The sequence below is a fragment of the Ursus maritimus genome, unplaced genomic scaffold (assembly GCF_017311325.1).
Source record: "Ursus maritimus isolate PB19 unplaced genomic scaffold, ASM1731132v1 scaffold_24, whole genome shotgun sequence".
NCBI lineage: Eukaryota > Metazoa > Chordata > Mammalia > Carnivora > Ursidae > Ursus > Ursus maritimus.
This window is the reverse complement of record NW_024424897.1, coordinates 45,818,261-45,837,198: the sequence shown is the minus strand read 5'-3', so window position 1 is coordinate 45,837,198 and position 18,938 is coordinate 45,818,261. Positions and strand designations below refer to the sequence as shown.

At 39.6% G+C, this 18,938-nt stretch overlaps 1 protein-coding gene across 1 annotated transcript; it reads left to right on the top strand.

Annotated features, from left to right (window-relative positions):
* The first annotated feature begins 10,486 nt into the window (after positions 1 to 10,486).
* Positions 10,487 to 11,431, top strand: LOC103667374 (olfactory receptor-like protein DTMT). Its single transcript, XM_008695527.2, has one exon. It carries the CDS (start codon positions 10,487 to 10,489, stop codon positions 11,429 to 11,431), a length of 945 nt encoding a protein of 314 aa, XP_008693749.2.
* The last annotated feature ends 7,507 nt before the right edge of the window (positions 11,432 to 18,938 follow it).

Sequence of the window (18,938 nt, the reverse complement as noted above, 5' to 3'; positions counted from 1 at the left end):
CCATACAACATGGTCAACGAGACTTTGACAAAGCAGGAAGGAATATTCAACGTGAAAAAGACAGTCTCTTCCTGAAATGGTGTTTGGAAAACTGGACAGCGGCATGAAGAAAAATGAAAATTGACCATTTTCTTAAACCATACACAAAATGGACGAAAGACCTAAAGAGACAGGAAATCATCAAAATCCTGGAAGAGAACACAGGCATAACCTCTTTCACATCGGCTGTAGCAACTTCTTGCTAGACATGTCTCCTGAGGCAAAATGAACTCCCAGGACTTCATCAAAATAAAAAGCTTCTGCACAGCAAAGAAAACAATCAACAAAACTAAAAAGCAATCTACGGAATGGAAGAAGATATTTGCAAATGACATATCCAATAAATTTTAGTATCCAAAATCTATTAAGAACTTGTAAAACTCAACAACAACAACAACAATAATAATAATAATAATAATCTGGTTTAAAAAATGAGCTGAAGACATGAACAGACAATTTTCCAAAGAAGACATCCAGATGGACAACAGACACATGAGAACATGTTCCACAGCACTCATCATCAAGGAAATACAAATCAAAACTACAGAGATATATATCACCTCATGATAGTCAGAATGGCTAAAATTAACAACACAGGAAACAACAGGTGTTGGTGAAGATGAGAAGAAAGGGGAACGCTCTTGCACTATTGGTGGGAAAGCAAACTGGTGCAGCCACTCTGGAGGACAGTATGGAGATTTCTCAAAAAGCTAAAAATATGAAATTCTAGTAATTCTAGGTAATTCTAGTAATTTTAGGTAATTCTAGTAATTTCACTACTAAGTATTCATCAAAAGGATAAAAAAATACTGATTCAAAGTATTACATGGACCCCTATGTTTATAGCAGCATTATCAACAATAGTCATATCATGGAAAGAACCCAAATGTCCATGGACTGATGAACGGATAAAGAAGATGTGAGATAGATTATATCTATATCTATATCTATATCTATATCTATATCTATATCTATATCTATATATCGATATCTAGATATCGATATATAATGGAATATTATTCAGCCAGTAAAAAGAGTGAAATCTTGCCATTTGCAATGACATGGATGGAGCTAGAGAGTATTGTGCTAAGCGAAATAAATCAGTCAAAGACAAATACTCTATGATTTCACGCTTACATTTAAATTTAAGAAACAAAACTGATGAACACAGAGGGGGCAAAAAAGAGAGGCAAGCTAGGAAACAGACTCTTAACTATAGAGAACAAATGGATGGTTACTGGAAGGGTGGTTTGTGAGGGGGGGAGGTGGAGAGAAGGGGTTAAACAGGTGATGGGCATTAAGGAGGGCATTTGTTGCCATGAGCATTGGGTGCTGTACGTAAGTGACAAATCACTAAATTGTACACCTGAAACGAATATTACAGTGGATGTTAACCAACTGGAATTTAAATAAAAAGGTGGTGAAAAAACTTAGAGCTAATATCATACTTAATGGTGAGAGATTGAATGCTTTCTCCCTAAGTTCAGGGACAAAGTAAAAATGTTTGATTTCACCACTGTCATTCAACATTGTATTTGAAATCCTAAGCAGTGAGACAGGACAAGGAAAAAAATAAAAAGTATATAGAGGGGAAAGTATTAAACCATCTCTGTTCATAGACAACTAGATTGTCTATTTAGAAAATCCCAAAGAACATAAAATGTCATTCCAGAAGTAGTGAGTTGAGTAGTACCATGGGATATAAAGTCAATGTATTAAGAAGCTTTATTTCTGTGCATAAATATAAAATAATGTTAATATATGAAAATCAAATTTATATCAACTGACAATAAACATATGTAAAGTGGAAAAACTCTTCAAAGTACTACTTAGGGGTGCCTGGGTGGCTCAGTCGGTTAAACGTCCAATTCTTGATTTGGTTCAGGTCTTGATCTCAGAATCATGAGGTGGAGCCCCATGTCAGCTCCAAGGTCAGCAGGGAGTATGCTGGAGATTCCCTCTCTCTCCCTGTCCCCCTGCCACTTCCCCTGCTTATCCTCTCCCTCTCTCTTTAATACATACATACATACATACATTAATAAAATAAAGTACTATTTACACTAGCACCAAAACATTTGATACTCAGGCATAAATCTTAATATATGCATGAAAACTACAAAACACTGATTAAAGAAATCAAAGAAAAAAGTGGATAGATCTAAACTGTGCATGAATGAAAGACTCAATATTGTTAAGATGTCAACTCTACCAAAACTGATCCAGAGCTTGGACACAATTCCAGTCGAAATTCCTACAGGACTTTTTTGATACAAATTGACCATCTGATTATAAAATGTATATGTAAAGGCAAAGAAACTACAAAAAAATTGAAACTGATTTTGGAAAAGAAAACAAAGTTAAAGAACTCATACTGCCTGGTTTCCAGACTTACTGTTAATTAAAATAATCAGGAAAGAGTGGTATTGAAGAAAATATAGAAATATGGATCACTATGAGTAGAGAATAGTAGATAGAGTCCAGAAATAGATCACTAAAGTACTGCTCACTGATTATTGACAAAGATGCAAAGACAATTTCTGGAAAATGATCTTTTCAACCAGTGCTGCTGGAAAAATTGGATTTCCATGTGCAAAAAAACAAAAAAAATGAACCTCAATCGATACCTCACACTCTCTACATTTCACTTAAAATGGATCATACACCTAAATATTTGTATGAGTATTGAGACTGTTGCCCCTGACGTCCTGTTTCGTGGAGTTAGAGAAGTTCCAGAGCAGGAAACAAGGAGCGTGCGGAGCAGAATTCAGGTGCCAGTTGAAGTCAGTGCAATTACTGTAGCGGTAGCTAAATAAGGGATGAAACTGAAGAATTTATAATAGTGCACAAGTGTCTCACGTAGTTCTTAAGAGAGGAGTGCTTCTTTCAGGGGGTGGTTTCATAGAGCAACGTTTTCATTGAATTGGAAGATGAGCACACCATCTGGATATTTTGCTGTTCTTATGTAAACTGGCATCCAAAGAACAGAGTTGCCATTCTGCCTGACGTGGTGATATTGATTACCAAGGTGAATCTGGGTTGTTGTATACAACTGGAGCAGAGAGGACCATGTCTGAAATTCTGGGGAACACTTGGATGCCACTTAGTATTTTATCTAATAATAAATCTGACTGGAAAGCATAACGACCTAATAAAGACAGGACTGATGAGGGTGAAGATTCCCCAGGAATGAAGGTTCCCATTTACTACTATGGAAAGAGCCCCATCCAGCTGAGATGATGGCCAATGAGAACATAGAATGTGTAGTGAAAGGAGTTACAAATGCCAACTGTAGCCTTGCGATCAATTACAGTACAAGGAAGGACTGGAAAATAGGTAATCTGACACATGGGAAGAATGGTTGAAATGATGGTGGTGACAGGTTCTGTGAAGGTTTTCCAAGAGAGGTAATGATGTGGAAGTACTTCAGTGGGATTCAAACCCGAGTTTCCTTTTCTATCTCTGCACGAAGAAGAGTTGAAAATAGTTCCTTGGAGATTTGGGGCTTTTTCTGTTTCCATACAAATTTAAGGACTATTTGTTCCAGTTCTTTGAAAAATGTCCTCTGTATTTTGATCGGGATAGCATTGAAAGTGTAGAATGCTCTGGGTAGCATGGACATTCTAACTATGTCAAAGCTGGGGGCATCACAATGCCGGATTTCGAGCTGTACTACAAAGCTGTGATCACAAAGACAGCATGGTACTGGCACAAAAACAGACACATAGTCCAGTGGAAGAGAATAGAGAGCTCAGAAATGGACCTTCGGCTCTTTGGGCAACTAATATTTGATAAAGCAGGAAAAAAACATCCGGTGGGAAAAAGACAGTCTCTTCAATAAATGGTGCTGGGAAAATTGGACAGCTACATGCAAAAGAATGAAACTTGACCACTATCTCACACCATACACAAAAATAAACTCCAAATGGATGAAAGACCTCGATGTGAGACAGGAATCCATCAAAATTCTAGAGGAGAACATAGGCAGCAACCTTTACGACATCAGCCAAAGCAACCTTTTTCATGATACATCCCCAAAGGCAAGAGAAACAAAAGATAAAATGAATTTATGGGACTTCATCAAGATTAAAAGTTTCTGCACAGCCAAGGAAACAGTCAGAAAAACTAAGAGGCAGCCCACGGAATGGGAGAATATATTTGCAAATGACACTACAGAGTTAGCACTTCAGCATATGAATTTGGGGGTGATGCATACATTTAGTCCATTACAAAGGCACTCCAAAAAATTCTCTAGTTGGAAATCTCTTTTCTGGTATGCACCTAGAATCCTCACTCATACATATGGCTTCCTATGCTTCTATTCTAAAACAGCTTTCAGGTGTACAACTCGTTATGTCAAATGCAAGGCACACAATGAGAGCCACCATTCTAGACAAGCCTTCTCCAAGCTGTAATCTATGTAATATGAATAAGAGCTCCTCAGAAAAATGGTTCTTGGATTTGCTACAACATGGACGGCACTGGAGGAGATAATGCTAAGTGAAATAAGTCAAGCAGAGAAAGACAGTATCATATGATTTCTCTCATCTATGGAACATAAGAACTAGGATGATCAGTAGGGGAAGAAAGGGATAAAGAAAGTTGGGGGGTAATCAGAAGGGGGAATGAAACATGAGAGACTATGGACTATGAGAAAGAAACTGAGGGCCTCAGAGGGGAGGGGGTGGGGGAATGGGATAGATCGGTGATGGGTAGTAAGGAGGGCACGTATTGCATGGTGCACTGGGTGTTATACACAACTAATGAATCATCGAGCCTTACATCAGAAACCGGGGATGTACTGTATGGTGACTAACATAATAAAATAAAAAATCATAATAAAAAAAAAGAAATTAAACATTTAGGGGTGCCTGGGTGGCACAGCAGTTGAGCGTCTGCCTTCGGCTCAGGGCGTGATCCCGGCGTTACGGGGTCAAGTCCCACATCAGGCTCTTCCGTTATGAGCCTGCTTCTTCCTCTCCCACTCCCCCTGCTTGTGTTCCCTCTCTCGCTGGCTGTCTCTCTCTCTGTCAAATAAATAAATAAAATCTTTTTTTAAAAAAGAAATTAAACATTTAAAATGTTTAAAAATGTTTAAAAAACAAACACAAACAAAAAAAGAAATTCAACAATGGCCCTATACTCAATTGACTTAATCTTAGGGAAAGGTGACATGGGGAAGATAGTCCACTGAATGTGCGGATTTCTGACAGCTGTACGGTTACAAATGTTTGGGAAGATATAAGCAGGTATCAGGTATAAAAACTGATTGTTGTTTGTAACTCAAGTAATAGTTCTAGTGCCCCAGAGTCTTTTCTCATAATAGTAGATCTGTTCATTCTCACTGTTCTGCCCTCAGTGACAATCCCCTCTCTAGGTCAGCTTCTATGATGCCCACAAAGTCTGTATCACCCAGAGTATTCCTCCTGGTGGTAAACTACTCCAGAAAATACGTGTGTTTGAAGGTCATTTTGAGATTTTACATTAGCTCTCTGAAGTTTCCCCGTGTTACTTGGTACTTCTAAGTTCTTGAAAGAATTTGCAAAATGATATTCTGTCTTTTTTTAGAGATTTATTTATATATTTTAGAGAGGGAGAGAGAGTCTCAAGCAGACTCTTACGCTGAGCGTGGAGCCTGACATGTGGCTCAATCCACGACTTTGGGATCATGACCTGAGCTGAAACTTAAGAGTCTAACGCTTGACTGACTGGGCCACCCAGGCACCCAGCAAAATGATATTCTAATGGCAATTATATTTGCTATTGATGATCTACAGTTAACTGTATATATTGCTGGATAGCAATGATATTCATTGGTGATGCTTGATCAGTTAGCTAGTGCTGAGCAAAATATTTTCAAATATCAGATTTCCCATTAAAATGTTAAAAAACCAAAAAAAAAAGGGAAGAATTGAAAATAATCTGGGAGAATTCTCTCTGATTCCAGGACTTTCTATGCATCTGCATGTGGTTGGGTCACAGAGATCTAATCTCTGTTAGCTGCAGGTTTATCTCTCGCCTTGAGTATGTTTATGAGAAACTGGGTTGTAGTGAGAGATTATGCCACCCTGGAATCTTTCCAAAATATGTGTCTTTCATGGCACTTTGTTCAAAGACTACTTACGACTTATTCTTGCCCACAAAGTAAAGCCTCTTACACTGTAAGATATTTTAGGATATTCACAGCCTGGTCCCTGTTCCTTTCTATGGCTTCTCCAACCATCCTCCTTCACTTCCCAAAATGTAGGCTCCAGCCCCACAGGACTACTGTATATTCCCTAAACTGGCAGCGATTAAGCATCCCTATATGAACTTCTCTCCTTCCCCACTTCCCCCAAAGTATAGTCAGGTGTGATCAGTGATGTAATCGGTCACTGCTCCAGGACTCAGAGCATTTGTCCTAAGGGTCCTGGGTAATTTCTGTGTCTTTAATGAGTTCCTTTAAGATCTAGACTCCTGTGGGATCCAGGGCCTCCTAGACCCAGGGAAGCATAGAATGGGAGATGTGAGAAGGGATGTTGCAGACACAGGTGACTACAGAGGCTGTCACTTCACACGTCTCAGTAAATAAAGGGAAACAGGACCTTAGGTTAGTGTACTGGAGTCACCCTCAGACACACTGGGTAAGTTGGGCAGAGGGTGAATGAGCTGGTCCCTTAGGGTCCTTCTAACCCAAGGGTCTTGCCTTCCCAGGTTGTGTGATGTTCTGCAGGATAGTTCTTCAGGTATGATAACCCTCCTCTTCTTCACCTCCCTGCCTCCCGAGACTTCCCCACATTCTAGAAATATTTCTTTAACGTTTACCAGTTACAATCTTGTTTTCAGTGATAGCATTTGTAAATATTAGTGTGTCATATATTCTTACAAGATTGTATAATTCCAATGTAATGACAGCTCTTGTGGTAGGCTTTATTTGTTTAAATTCAATTAGCCAACACATCATTAGTTTCAGATGTAGTGTTCAACAGTTCATCAGTGCTGTGTAACACCCAGCTCATCTCATCATGTGTCCCCCCTTAATGCCCATCGCCCAGTTACCCCATCCTCCCACCCACGTCCCCTTCAGCACCCCTCAGTTTGTTTCCCATAATTAAGAGTCTCTCGTGGTTTGTCTCCTTCTCTAATTTCTTCCCATTCAGTTTTCCTCCCTTCCTTTATGATGTTCTGCTTTGTTTCTTATATTCCACATATGAGTGAAATCATATAATTGTCTTTCTCCAATTGTCTTATTTCACTTAGCATAATACCCTCCAGTTCCATCCACATTGATGTAAATGGTAAGTATTCATCATTTCTGAGGCCTGAGTAATATTCCATTGTGTGTGTGTATATATATATACAGATATATAGATATAGATATATAGTACATCTTCCTTATTCATTCTTCGGTCAAAGGACATACTGGCTCCTTCCACAGTTTGATTATTGTGGACCTTGTTGCTATGAACATTGGGGTGCAGGTGCCCCTTCTATCATGACATCTGTATCTTTGGGGTAAATACCTAGTAGTGCAATTGCTGGGTCATAGGGTAGCTCTATTTTAACTTCTTGAGGAACATCCATAGTGTTTTCCAGAGCAGCTGTACCAGTTTGCATTCCCACCAACAGTGTAAGAGGGTTCCCCTTTCTCCACATCCTCACCAACATTTGTTGTTTACGGTCTTGTTAATTTTAGCCATTCTACCTGATGTAATCATTGTGGTTGTGATTTGTATTCCCTGATGACTAGTGATGTGGAGCATTTTTTCATGTGTCTGTTGGTCATTTGTATGTCTTCTCTGGAGAGATGTCTGTTCATGTCTTGTGGTAGGCTTTAATGCAGTAGTTTGAGCCCTTGTTTTATTTTAGAACCATCTGGGAACTTTAACATTTTTTGTACAGGCCTCCTTTAAGATTGTGACTATATTTATCTGAGGGCACCCAGTAATATTCATTTTTAAAAGCCTCATATATATTTGCTACTCACTGTATAGTCCATGGACCACAGCACTGCAGTCCCTGGGTGCTAATTAAAAATGTGCAACTATGGGACACCTGGGTGGCTCAGTCGGTTAAACATCTGCCTGAGCCAACTCAGGTCATGATCCCAGGGCCCCGCAATGAGCCCCGCGTCAGGCTTCCTGCTTGGTGGCGAGTCTGTTTCTCCCTCTCCTTCCACCTGCTGCTGCCCCTTGCTTGTGCTCTCTCTTGCTGTCAAATAAATAAATAAAATCTTTTAAAAAGATAAAATAAAAATATGTAGAACTGGCCTACTGAATCAGAACCAGCATTTTAGCAGAATTCCTGGGTGATTTTCAATTTTAGAAGCACTGTGCTAGATGATTCTTATGTGCAGTCCAGGGTGAGAACCACTGACAATGGGTAAAGCTGAGAGGGTCATTACCTAATTAGTGGTAGCATCTGCAGGTGCTGTCTCTGGTTCCTCAGCATACCGTCAAGACCAGAGATGGATCCCCTCATCTACTGGGAAGCAAAATTCTGAGGAAACAGCTGTGAGATTTCCCCTAGATGTTTGTTCCCACTGTGATGCCAGTATGTAATGTCCACGTGTAAAAACTGTTAACGTAGTTGGATCAAACAGCACCAGCAGAGTCAGGTCTTTAACGAAGGAGCCTCACATCTCTTGGTGGTTCTCCTCTGCTTTCTTTGTCAGCTTTTAGAGACATTAAGGTGTGTATTAGTCAGGTTTCTCCAGAGAAACAGAATAAATAGGAGAGTATAACTTTATTTATATCAATACTTGTATTTATATATCTATACACTTAGTTATATGTCTCTATTATCTCTATCATTAATCTATATTCGTGAACAGGGTAGTCTTATCTGAGGTACCCCAACACTCTCTATGGGTAGAGTATTACATTCATAACTCTGTAACAAGGTAACAAATTTAGTGCTAAATGGTGGAAGCAAGTGAGTACTTCTTCTGAGAGGATTTAATAGGAGTAGGTATTCTAACATAACATGAGTTTGCTGTCTCTAGAGTTGAAGGAATGCATGTCTCAGGCTGAAGCACAGCCAATAAATATTTATGAAACATTGGCTGTATCCAGGCACTGTGCCAGGTGCTGACACTTCTGCAGTCATGAGGGCAGACATGGCCTTTCCTGCATGTTTAACAACCCAGTAGGGAGAACAGCTGTAAACAGTTCCCTGGGCATTTAATGCTTTAGGGACAAGTACAGGATGCTGGGGAAGCATAGTAGCAGGTTCTCACCTGGTCTGGGGAGGGGGGACAGGAGAGATGTAGCTGAGGAAGTGACATGTAATATGGCTGAAGGGTAAGTAGGAGCAAACCAGGTGAAGAGGGGGGAAGATGCTAGGCGGGGGGACAGCAAGTGGAAAAGGCTGGAGGCAAGAAATTGTGCCTTTCAAGTCCAGCATTTCTGGAGAGGTGAATGTTGAGTGTCACTATGGGGCCAGGTGAAGCTGTGGAAGTCAGCAAGGGGCAGGTCTTGAAGCAACTTTTGTGCAATTCCTTTGGAGGGAATTTTGCCTTTATCTTGAGAGCAATGAGAATCTGTGAAGACTTTAGGGAGAATGATGATCAAATGTTCATCTTAGAATGCCACAGTGTGAATGAAGGATATTGAAGGAGAGAGTGTTCAAGTGTGGAAGCAGGGAGACGAGTGAAGAGAGAAGAGGCTGTCGCAATAGTACAGACAAGACATGATGTCAGCCCAGCCAGGATAGTGATGGTTGAGGTAATGAGTGGATGAATGAGAAAGAGGTTTAATGTGGCAGAGTCTTTAGGATGTTTTGACAGATTAGATATTGAGGGAAAGGAGGGGACTAAAGAAACCTCTCAGGTGTATGACTTGCCCCTTGATTTCTTTTACTGAGATAGAGGGAATTAGAGGAGGAAGGAATTGGAATTGAGAGAAGGGCACGACATGACTTTCTTTTAGGATCTGCCTAGCTTAAAATGCATGTGATAAGTCTAAGGGAAGATAATCATTAAGCAACTAGGTACACTGTTTTATAGATTAGAGAGTCATCTACATCTGAGGTTTAAATGGTAATCAAGTCCTTTGGAGTAGATGAGTTTTTCTTCGTGCTATATGTAGCATTATAAGGGAACAGTGTTGAGGAAAGAGCCCTGGAACATCAACATGAAGAGTTTGACAAAAAGAAACTAATTAGAGTTACTGAGGATGCCTGGTCAGATAGGTATGAGGAAAACCAACATATAGGTGTCCAGAAGGTAATGGGTAAGAGCGTTTTATAAAGGTTGGAACATTGTTAAAGAGAAGTGAAGAAAAGTCGTTTCTGATCATGGAGGTTCTGTCGTTAGAGATTTGGAGTATAGAAATGGTAATTATTGTGATGAGAGTGATATACAGTATCTTTACAGAGCACCTAACATTATGTATCCCAGAAATATGTTTGGTTTTAAATTCAGTTTTTAATGGATACTGTAATTTCTTTGTAAAGATACTGAAGGCAGAGCATGATAGGAAAGAATCAAACTGTCATCTCAGAATTCGTCCTCCTGGGCCTGCCCATTGATCCAGATCAGCGAGACCTGTTCTATGCCCTGTTCCTGGTCGTGTATGTTACCACCATCGTGGGGAACCTTCTCATCATCGTCCTCATTCGCCTGGACTCCCACCTCCACACACCCATGTATTTGTTTCTCAGCAATTTATCCTTCTCCGACCTCTGCTTCTCCTCTGTCACAATGCCCAAATTGCTGCAGAACATGCAGAGCCAAGTCCCATCCATCCCCTATGCTGGCTGCCTGACCCAGATATACTTCTTCCTGTTTTTTGGAGACCTGGGGAGCTTCCTCCTGGTGGCCATGGCCTATGACCGCTATGTGGCCATCTGCTTCCCCCTGCACTACACCACCATCATGAGCCCCAAGCTTTGTGTCTTCCTGGTGGTGCTTTCCTGGGTGCTGACCATGTTCCATGCTATGTTACACACCCTGCTCATGGCCAGATTGTGGTTCTGTGCAGACAACACAATCCCCCACTTTTTCTGTGACATGTCTGCGCTGCTGAAGCTGGCCTGCTCTGACACTCAAGTTAATGAGTTGGTGATATTTATCATGGGAGGGCTCGTTCTTGTCATCCCATTCCTGCTCATCATCATGTCTTACGCACAGATTGTGTCATCCATCCTCAAGGTTCCTTCTGCCAGGGGCATCCGCAAAGCCTGCTCCACCTGTGGCTCCCACCTCTCTGTGGTGTCTCTCTTCTATGGGACAGTTATTGGTCTCTACTTGTGCCCATCCATGAATAATTCTACTGTTAAGGAGACTGTCATGGCTGTGATGTACACTGTGGTCACCCCCATGCTGAACCCCTTCATCTACAGCCTGAGGAACAGAGACATGAAGGGAGCCCTGCGGAGAGTCTTTTGTAGAATGAAAATTACCTTCTTTGTATAATGGTAACATTTGATATTTTTACATATTTCTATCTAGTAGATATAATAATATTGGAGTATTATTCCAGATTTTTTCCCTTACCCTGGAAACTTTCTGTTAAGATGATATAGTAAATAATTATTCAATATGTAAAACAGATGAAGTTGAGCTGTGTAGTTGAACTAGGAAAGAAGGGTCTTGGTGACCTGCTGGCTACGTCTTCCTCTTTGTGTTCCCAGGTGATTCTGGCCAAGTGTAGTTTAAGAACTCCTGTTTTAAATGATCTTCATGCCTTACAGTAACTAATTTATCATGGGAAACTACGTTTCTTTTTTTAAGCCAGAATCCGCTTTGATTATGGCATAATTTTAAAATAATTGTCTATACTCTTAGGTCAATACTAAATGAGGTCCTACATCTCCACCTCCCAGCCTCCTTCTTAATGTCTCCTACTTACCTCTCTCTGCATAAGATTCACATCATCTTATCTCTTAATCTTCCCCCTCCTTATTTGTTTTCATGTATTCTCTGTTTTCTGACCTGGCCTGACCTGAAATGGATTTTTCTAGCCCTTGATACAAGAGTGTATTTTGTCTTTACCTGGAGATAACTAATATTCAACCAAGGGACCTAAAGTTTTCCCCAGGAATTGGGAAGGAATTTGGAAGATGGTAAACAAGTTCAGAGTTTAAGGATGCCTCTATTCTGTTTGGGTTTTGTACCTCATAAAAGAACTTTGTATCTATGTTTTTATCCTACCCTCAACCTCATGACAATTCCAAGGAATAGAGAGGATAGGGATACTATTTCATAGACTGAAAAGCATGATGTTCAATTACTTGTCAAGTCACACAGTGTGTCAATTGTTGAATCTATGTAAGATTCCAGACTGTGATTCTATGATTTCTTTTCATATTCATTCACTTTAGAAAGAAAGAGAGCACCCATTAAAAACAAAGCAAAACCAAAACCCAGCCAAAACAAACAACTAACCCCCTCCCCCAAAAAACCCTGAAAAACCAAAACCCTCTTAGCTCCATTTATGGCATGGACTAGTTTTCCAACCTCAGTCCATTTGTGCCCTCAGTTGTCCCCTCTAAGCTATGGCATCCAAGCCCACCACTTTCATCCTCAAGTATATTCTATCTGAAGTCAAGACTTTTCTCCAGAGTTCCAAACTGTTCATTGGACATCTCCACTTGAGGCTCTGTGAACAGTTCAAGCTCAACATGCACAATACTGAACTCTTTACATTCCCTCAAGTCTGCTCTTTGTCCTTTATTCTATATCTTCATTTATATCACTTTCTACCCAGTTACCTGAACAGCCATACAATCTTGCATAACATATTTTCATTTAATATTGTATTTCTTAAAATAGTTTATTATATCCATGAGACAGCTAAGGTAACACTAATTCCTATAATGGATAAATTCTGAAATCTCAGAGCCATCATACAACAGATATATAGTGGCAAGAAAAAAGATTAATATTTAAATTAATGCACTTTCCTCTATAACAGAAAAATTCCATTTAAAAGAGAATGAAAAACAGACCCTATTCTCAATAGAAATGGAATTATGTGCAGGAATATAAGAAGAAAATTATAAAACTTTACTGAAAGATATAAAAGAATACCACAGTAAGTGGACATATACAATGACCCTGGATGTCTCCTTTTAAACAGCTTTCAAAGAGTAATTTTTATACACTAAAATCAATCCATTTAAAATTGTGCATTTTGATGAGTTTTGAAACCTCAATATTTTAACAACATCAGTTCTCCTAATACATTCAGTACAATCCAAGTCAAACTCGCAAAGGAATTATTTTGTGGAAACTGACAAGCTTATATTGATGTTTGACATATTTGACCACATAAAAAGAGGAAACCTATCTAGGACAAAAGATAACATAAACAAACTTGACAGAAAATTGGCAGACAGTAACATGCCTAACACACAAAATTAAAATTCATAATATACAAAGAACACCTACAAGTAATATAAAAATAAAACAAACTGAGTATCTCAAATAGCCAAAGCAATCTTGAAAAAGGAATGCAAAACTAGAACCATCACAATTCCAGATGTCAAGTTATGTTATGAAGCTGCAGTGATCAAAACTGTATGGTACTGGCACAAAAATAGACACACAGATCAATGGAGTAGAACAGAAAACCTCAAAATAAACCCACAGTTATATGGTCATTTAATCTTTGATAAAGGAGGAAATAATAGCTAATAGGAAAAATACACTCTCTTCCACAAATGGTGTTGGGAAAACTTGACGGCCACATGCAGAGGAGGGAAACTGGACCACTTTCCTAAAGCATACACAAAAATAAATTCAAAATGGCCTAAAGACCTGTGAGACCTGAAACCATAAAAATCCTAGAAGAGAGCACAGGCAGTGATGTCTCCTGACATCTGCTGTAGCAATGTTTTTCTACATATGTCTCCTGACGCAAGGGTAATAAAAGCAAAAATAAACTATTGGGACTACATCAAAATAAAAAGCTTCTGCATAGCAATGGAAACAATCACTAAAACTAAAAGGCAACCTACAGAATGGTAGAAGATATTTGCAAGTGACATATCTGATAAAGGGTTACTATCCAAAATATATGAAGAACTGTTACAACTCAACACCCAAACACCAAATAATCCAATTAAAAAATGGACAGAAGACATAAACAGACATTTCTCCAAAGAAGACATACAGATGGCCAATAGACACATGAAAAGATGCTCAACATTACTCATCATCAGGGAAATGCAAGTCAAACATACAATGAACTATCACCTCACACCTGTCAGAATGGCTAAAAGTCAACAACACAAGAAGCAACAAGAGTTGGTGAGGATGTAGAGAAAAAGAGACCCTCTCGCACTGTTGGTGGGAATGCAACCTGGTGCAGCCACTGTGGAAAACAGTATGGAGTTTCCCCAGAAAGTTAAAAATGGAACTGTCCCATGATCCAGTAATTGCACTACTAGATATTTCCCCCCCAAAATACAAAAACACTAATTCAAAGGGATACACACACACCCATGTTTATAGCAGCATATTTACAATAACCAAATGATGGAAGCAGCCCAATTGTCCATCAGTAGAAAAATGGATAAAGAAAATGTGGTAAATATATACACACAATGGAATATTTTTCAGCCTCTTAACTACAGAGAACAAACTGATGGTTACCAGAGGGGAGGAGAGCAGGAGGATGGGTGAAATAGGCGATGGGGATTAAGGAGTGCACTTGTTGTAATGAGCACTGGGTGATGTGTGGAATTGTTGAATCATTAGATTGTATACCTGAAACTAGTATAACAGTCTATGTTAACTATACTGAAATTAAAATACAAACTTAATACATAAAAAAATTAACAGAAAATTCATGAAGAATAAACAGTATGAAAAGATGTTCGACTTCAATGATAACCAAGAAAAAGAAAATTGAAAAAATAAGAGTTGGTAATTGAATGACCACATAACTGACAAATTTATAAATGATTGAATTTCTATTTTAATAGCAAAATGTGAGAATAGAGATTTGATTTTACTTTATTTTTTTAAAGATTTTATATATTTATTTGACAGAGATAGAGACAGCCAGCGAGAGAGGGAACACAAGCAGGGGGAGTGGGAGAGGAAGAAGCAGGCTCATAGCGGAGGAGCCTGATGTGGGGCTCAATCCCAGAATGCCGGGATCACGCCCTGAGCCGAAGGCAGGTGCTTAACTGCTGTGCCACCCAGGCGCCCCGAGAATAGAGATTTTAAAAGATGAAATCCTGTGTCATTACACCTGCGACATTCAAAACAAAAGCTACAAGCTTAATTTCAAATTAGTTTATTTTGCTTATACTCCATCAGTTGCTCAAATCTGTTCATATTTCATTCATTAATACTTACAGCACATATCAAACTCTCTCTCCCTTCCTCATTACCTCCATCCCCCCTCTCTCTTCCTCTCTTTCTTTCTCTCCTTTCATTTCTTCTTCTTTTTAAAAGGTCTGATTCAGGGTGCCTGGGTGGTGCAGTTGTTAAGCGTCTGCCTTCGGCTCAGGGCGTGATCCTATCATTCTGGGATCGAGCCCCACATCAGGCTCCTCTGCTGGGAGCCTGCTTTTTCCTCTCCTGCTTGTGTTCCCTCTCTCGCTGGCTGTCTCTCTGTCAAATAAATAAATAAATAAAATCTTTAATTCAGCAATTTATTAAAAAATAAAATAAAAATAAAATGGCTGATCCATGTTGAATCACTATATTGTACGTCTGAAACTAATATAACACTGTATGTTAACAGGAATTAAAATAAAAACTTAAAAAATAAATAAAATGGCTGATCTATTTGAGATCATTTTCAGCCATCAAGACAGCAACTAAATTCAGCATTTAGGATCTCCTAGAAACAAGAACATTTTCATACATAATTACAATAGCATTATCACACCTGAGAAATTTAACATTAATATACATATATTTAATGCAATCTATATACAAATTTCTCCAATGATAAAGACTTGGTTTTTATTAGATGTTTGTTAACATCTAATTCACATACCATACCATTTACCCATTTAAAGTATAAAATTAATTTTTATATACTCAGAATTGTGCAACCATCACCATAATCAATTTTAGAACATTTTCATTACCCCCAAAGAAATTTCATTAACAATCACTACCCAGTTCTCCCTAGGAATCACCAACTTACTTTATGTCTCTATGGATTTGCCTGTTCTTGATATTTCATATAAATAGTATCATATACTATGTTGCTTTTGTGATTGCCTTCTTTTAATTGGCATAATGTTTTCAAGGTTTATCCATATTATGGTATGTGTCAGTACTTTATTTTATTGCTGAAAAATATTCCATTGTTTGGATACACCACATTTTCTTTATCTAGTCATTGGTTGATGGTGGTTTCCACCTTGGCGCTGTTGTGATTAATGCTGCTGTGAACATTCATGTACAAGTATTTGTTAGTACTTCGATTTTTTAGGTATATATGAGGGAGTAGAATTGCTGGATCATATGGCAATTCTATCTTCCCTCCTTCCCAATGACCGCCATCTTCTGCCTGCTTCCTAGCACACGCACTATTCCTCAGCTACACTGAACTTCCTTTGCTTTTAAAAAGCTCCAGGCTCTCTCACCTGAGTTTTTCTATATACTATTCCCTCTATAGATAATTTATTTTCTTTTTATGAAAAACTCCTCAGATTCTGCTTAAACTTCATTTAAAAAATGTCTTCCCTGACCTACTGGATAAGGTTAGGTGTCCTGAATATGCACTGTTATCACTTCTTGTATTTCCCCTATGATAACATTTGTAATGCTTGGCAGTAGCTTGTTTAGTTGCCATGTCTGCCAGCTAGACTATAGAGTGTCTGAGGGGAGGAACCATGTCTGCCTTGCCCACAGTTTTTCCCACAGTCATGGGATCGGTGTCTTGCCCATGGTAGGTACCCAGTAAATATTTCTAGAAGGAATGCATTGATGAACTAATAGATTAAGGATTTCCTGGGTGAATCAATCGGCACAATGCTTGTTATCATGGAGCTTAAAGCAGACCTGAGAAGAGAAGTTGGTATATATGGAAGGAATCACTGGACAACATATAACAGTGGTGACCAAGTGCTACAGTGTTTGACTCTGATAATTGTTTTAGAGGCCAGATATTGCCGAAGGTAAAGAAGGGAGATACTAGTGTGGGCTGTAATGGCAGGGGAAAGCTTTCTTGAGAAGATCAGGCTTAGAGTAAACCCAGAATTCTGTCTCAGGACATGACTTACTCAGAAATGTGCAGGAGTAAGGGTGGAGGCAAGTACTGGGTTTGTTGTTAATGAGTTTCTTTGAGACACAGAGATCCCAGAGATCCCAGAAGAGAGGAGTCAGAAGACAATGGCAGGGACTCCAGCTGAAGACGCTTGATGGGGAAGTAACAAACAAGAAGCAGGCTCTGGAGCCACACTAAGACAAGCTGGGTAAGCTGGGATGGGGTTCAGAAGAGGTAGTTATTCCAAAATCCCCTTTAGCAGATTAAATTAAGATTCCATAATTATATAGTGCAACTCTTGCAGGATGATTTAGAAGTCATCAGCTTCATTGTTTTCCTCTCTAACAGTGATTCCCATCTCTGAATGTAACTGGGAATCACCAGAGCTATTAGTGGGAACAAATAAATTGTATGTTTGTGGAGTACTTGATACTTTGCAAGTGCCAATCATTCCAAACCTGCAATTCTGCAAGGTATGTAAGATTCACTGATGGTGGAGTGTAAGGTTAGAAGAGTTCAGCAATTTGCCAAGGCCACAGGCCAGTAAATGATGGAATCTGATTCCTGTGGCCTCCAAAATATTTTGGTTGGGGGTGAGGTAAACAGAGTGTAAGAGACGAATTTGGGAGCCCCTTTCCATGAAGCCAGGTTCCCTCACCCTCAATCGAGTTATCCTAATATTAGTATCTTTAGCTAGGGATAGATTCAACTCATAACTTGAGAGGAAATCCTCACTATTTGGGTTCCAAGTCTTTGTCCCTTCTGGGCCAGTAGCTTCTTTCATCCCACAATACTCCTTTCCACTTACTCTACTTGCACCTTGAGCTGTGCTCAAGCTGTGGGGGGGTGGAGATGAGGTTAGGGGTACCTGGGAAAATACTACATCCTCATCACAGAACTTAATGATGACAGTAGTAAGTCTCACCAATGCCACACTTTGTCTTGCCTTCTTTTGGCAGAGTAAATTAGGTACTGTTTTGTTCCTATTGAGCTGATTAGGGAACTATGACTAAGGGAGGTTAAGTTTCTTGGCCAGGTCATGGTACAGGCATGGGCGTAGTAAGGGTTGATTGGCTCCAGGGCCCAACACTTAAATGCTGTGTATGCACACTGGGGTCCTCCCAATCTCAGCTGCTTTCCTGCTGTCTATCTCATTCCTACTCCCTTCTAACTCTTGTTTCTCTAATGTCCCCTGGGTCAATCAAGTCTTTTTTTTTTAAGTCTTAAAAGGGAAAACAGACAAGATTTTCATGTGGGTTGGGGTAGTATTAATCTAGGTAACAAAGAAATTAAGGTGGAGGAGACATTTTTCTGGTAGTTCCAGTGTTAGGCACTGGATCTGAAGTTCTAGGGACTGGGTTCTAGTTCCTGCTGATGATGAGAGAAGATCAACTGCCTTCTAATCTGCAGCAACTCAGACCTTCGTGTCATTCTCCAGTTTGGGGAACGCCCCACGGTTCTCAATGCCCCCCAGGCTGTGGCAGGTGCGGAACACGGGCTCAGATCAGTTTTGGCTCATCATCTCCTTCCCCACACCACTAAGGTGGGTGGTTGAGGGGGTGTGTAAGCTGGGTGGGCAGACAAATAGATGGGCTTTTCTTTGGGGTAGGAGTGCTGGGTGTAGTCCAGCGAGAAGGATGCAGCTGCTGATGGGTATGTGGTGGTAGAGCCCCACTTGGTTTTGCACACTCCTTGCTCCAGGTAAAGCTGGTGGAGAGGCAGCTCAGAAGAATATATATATAT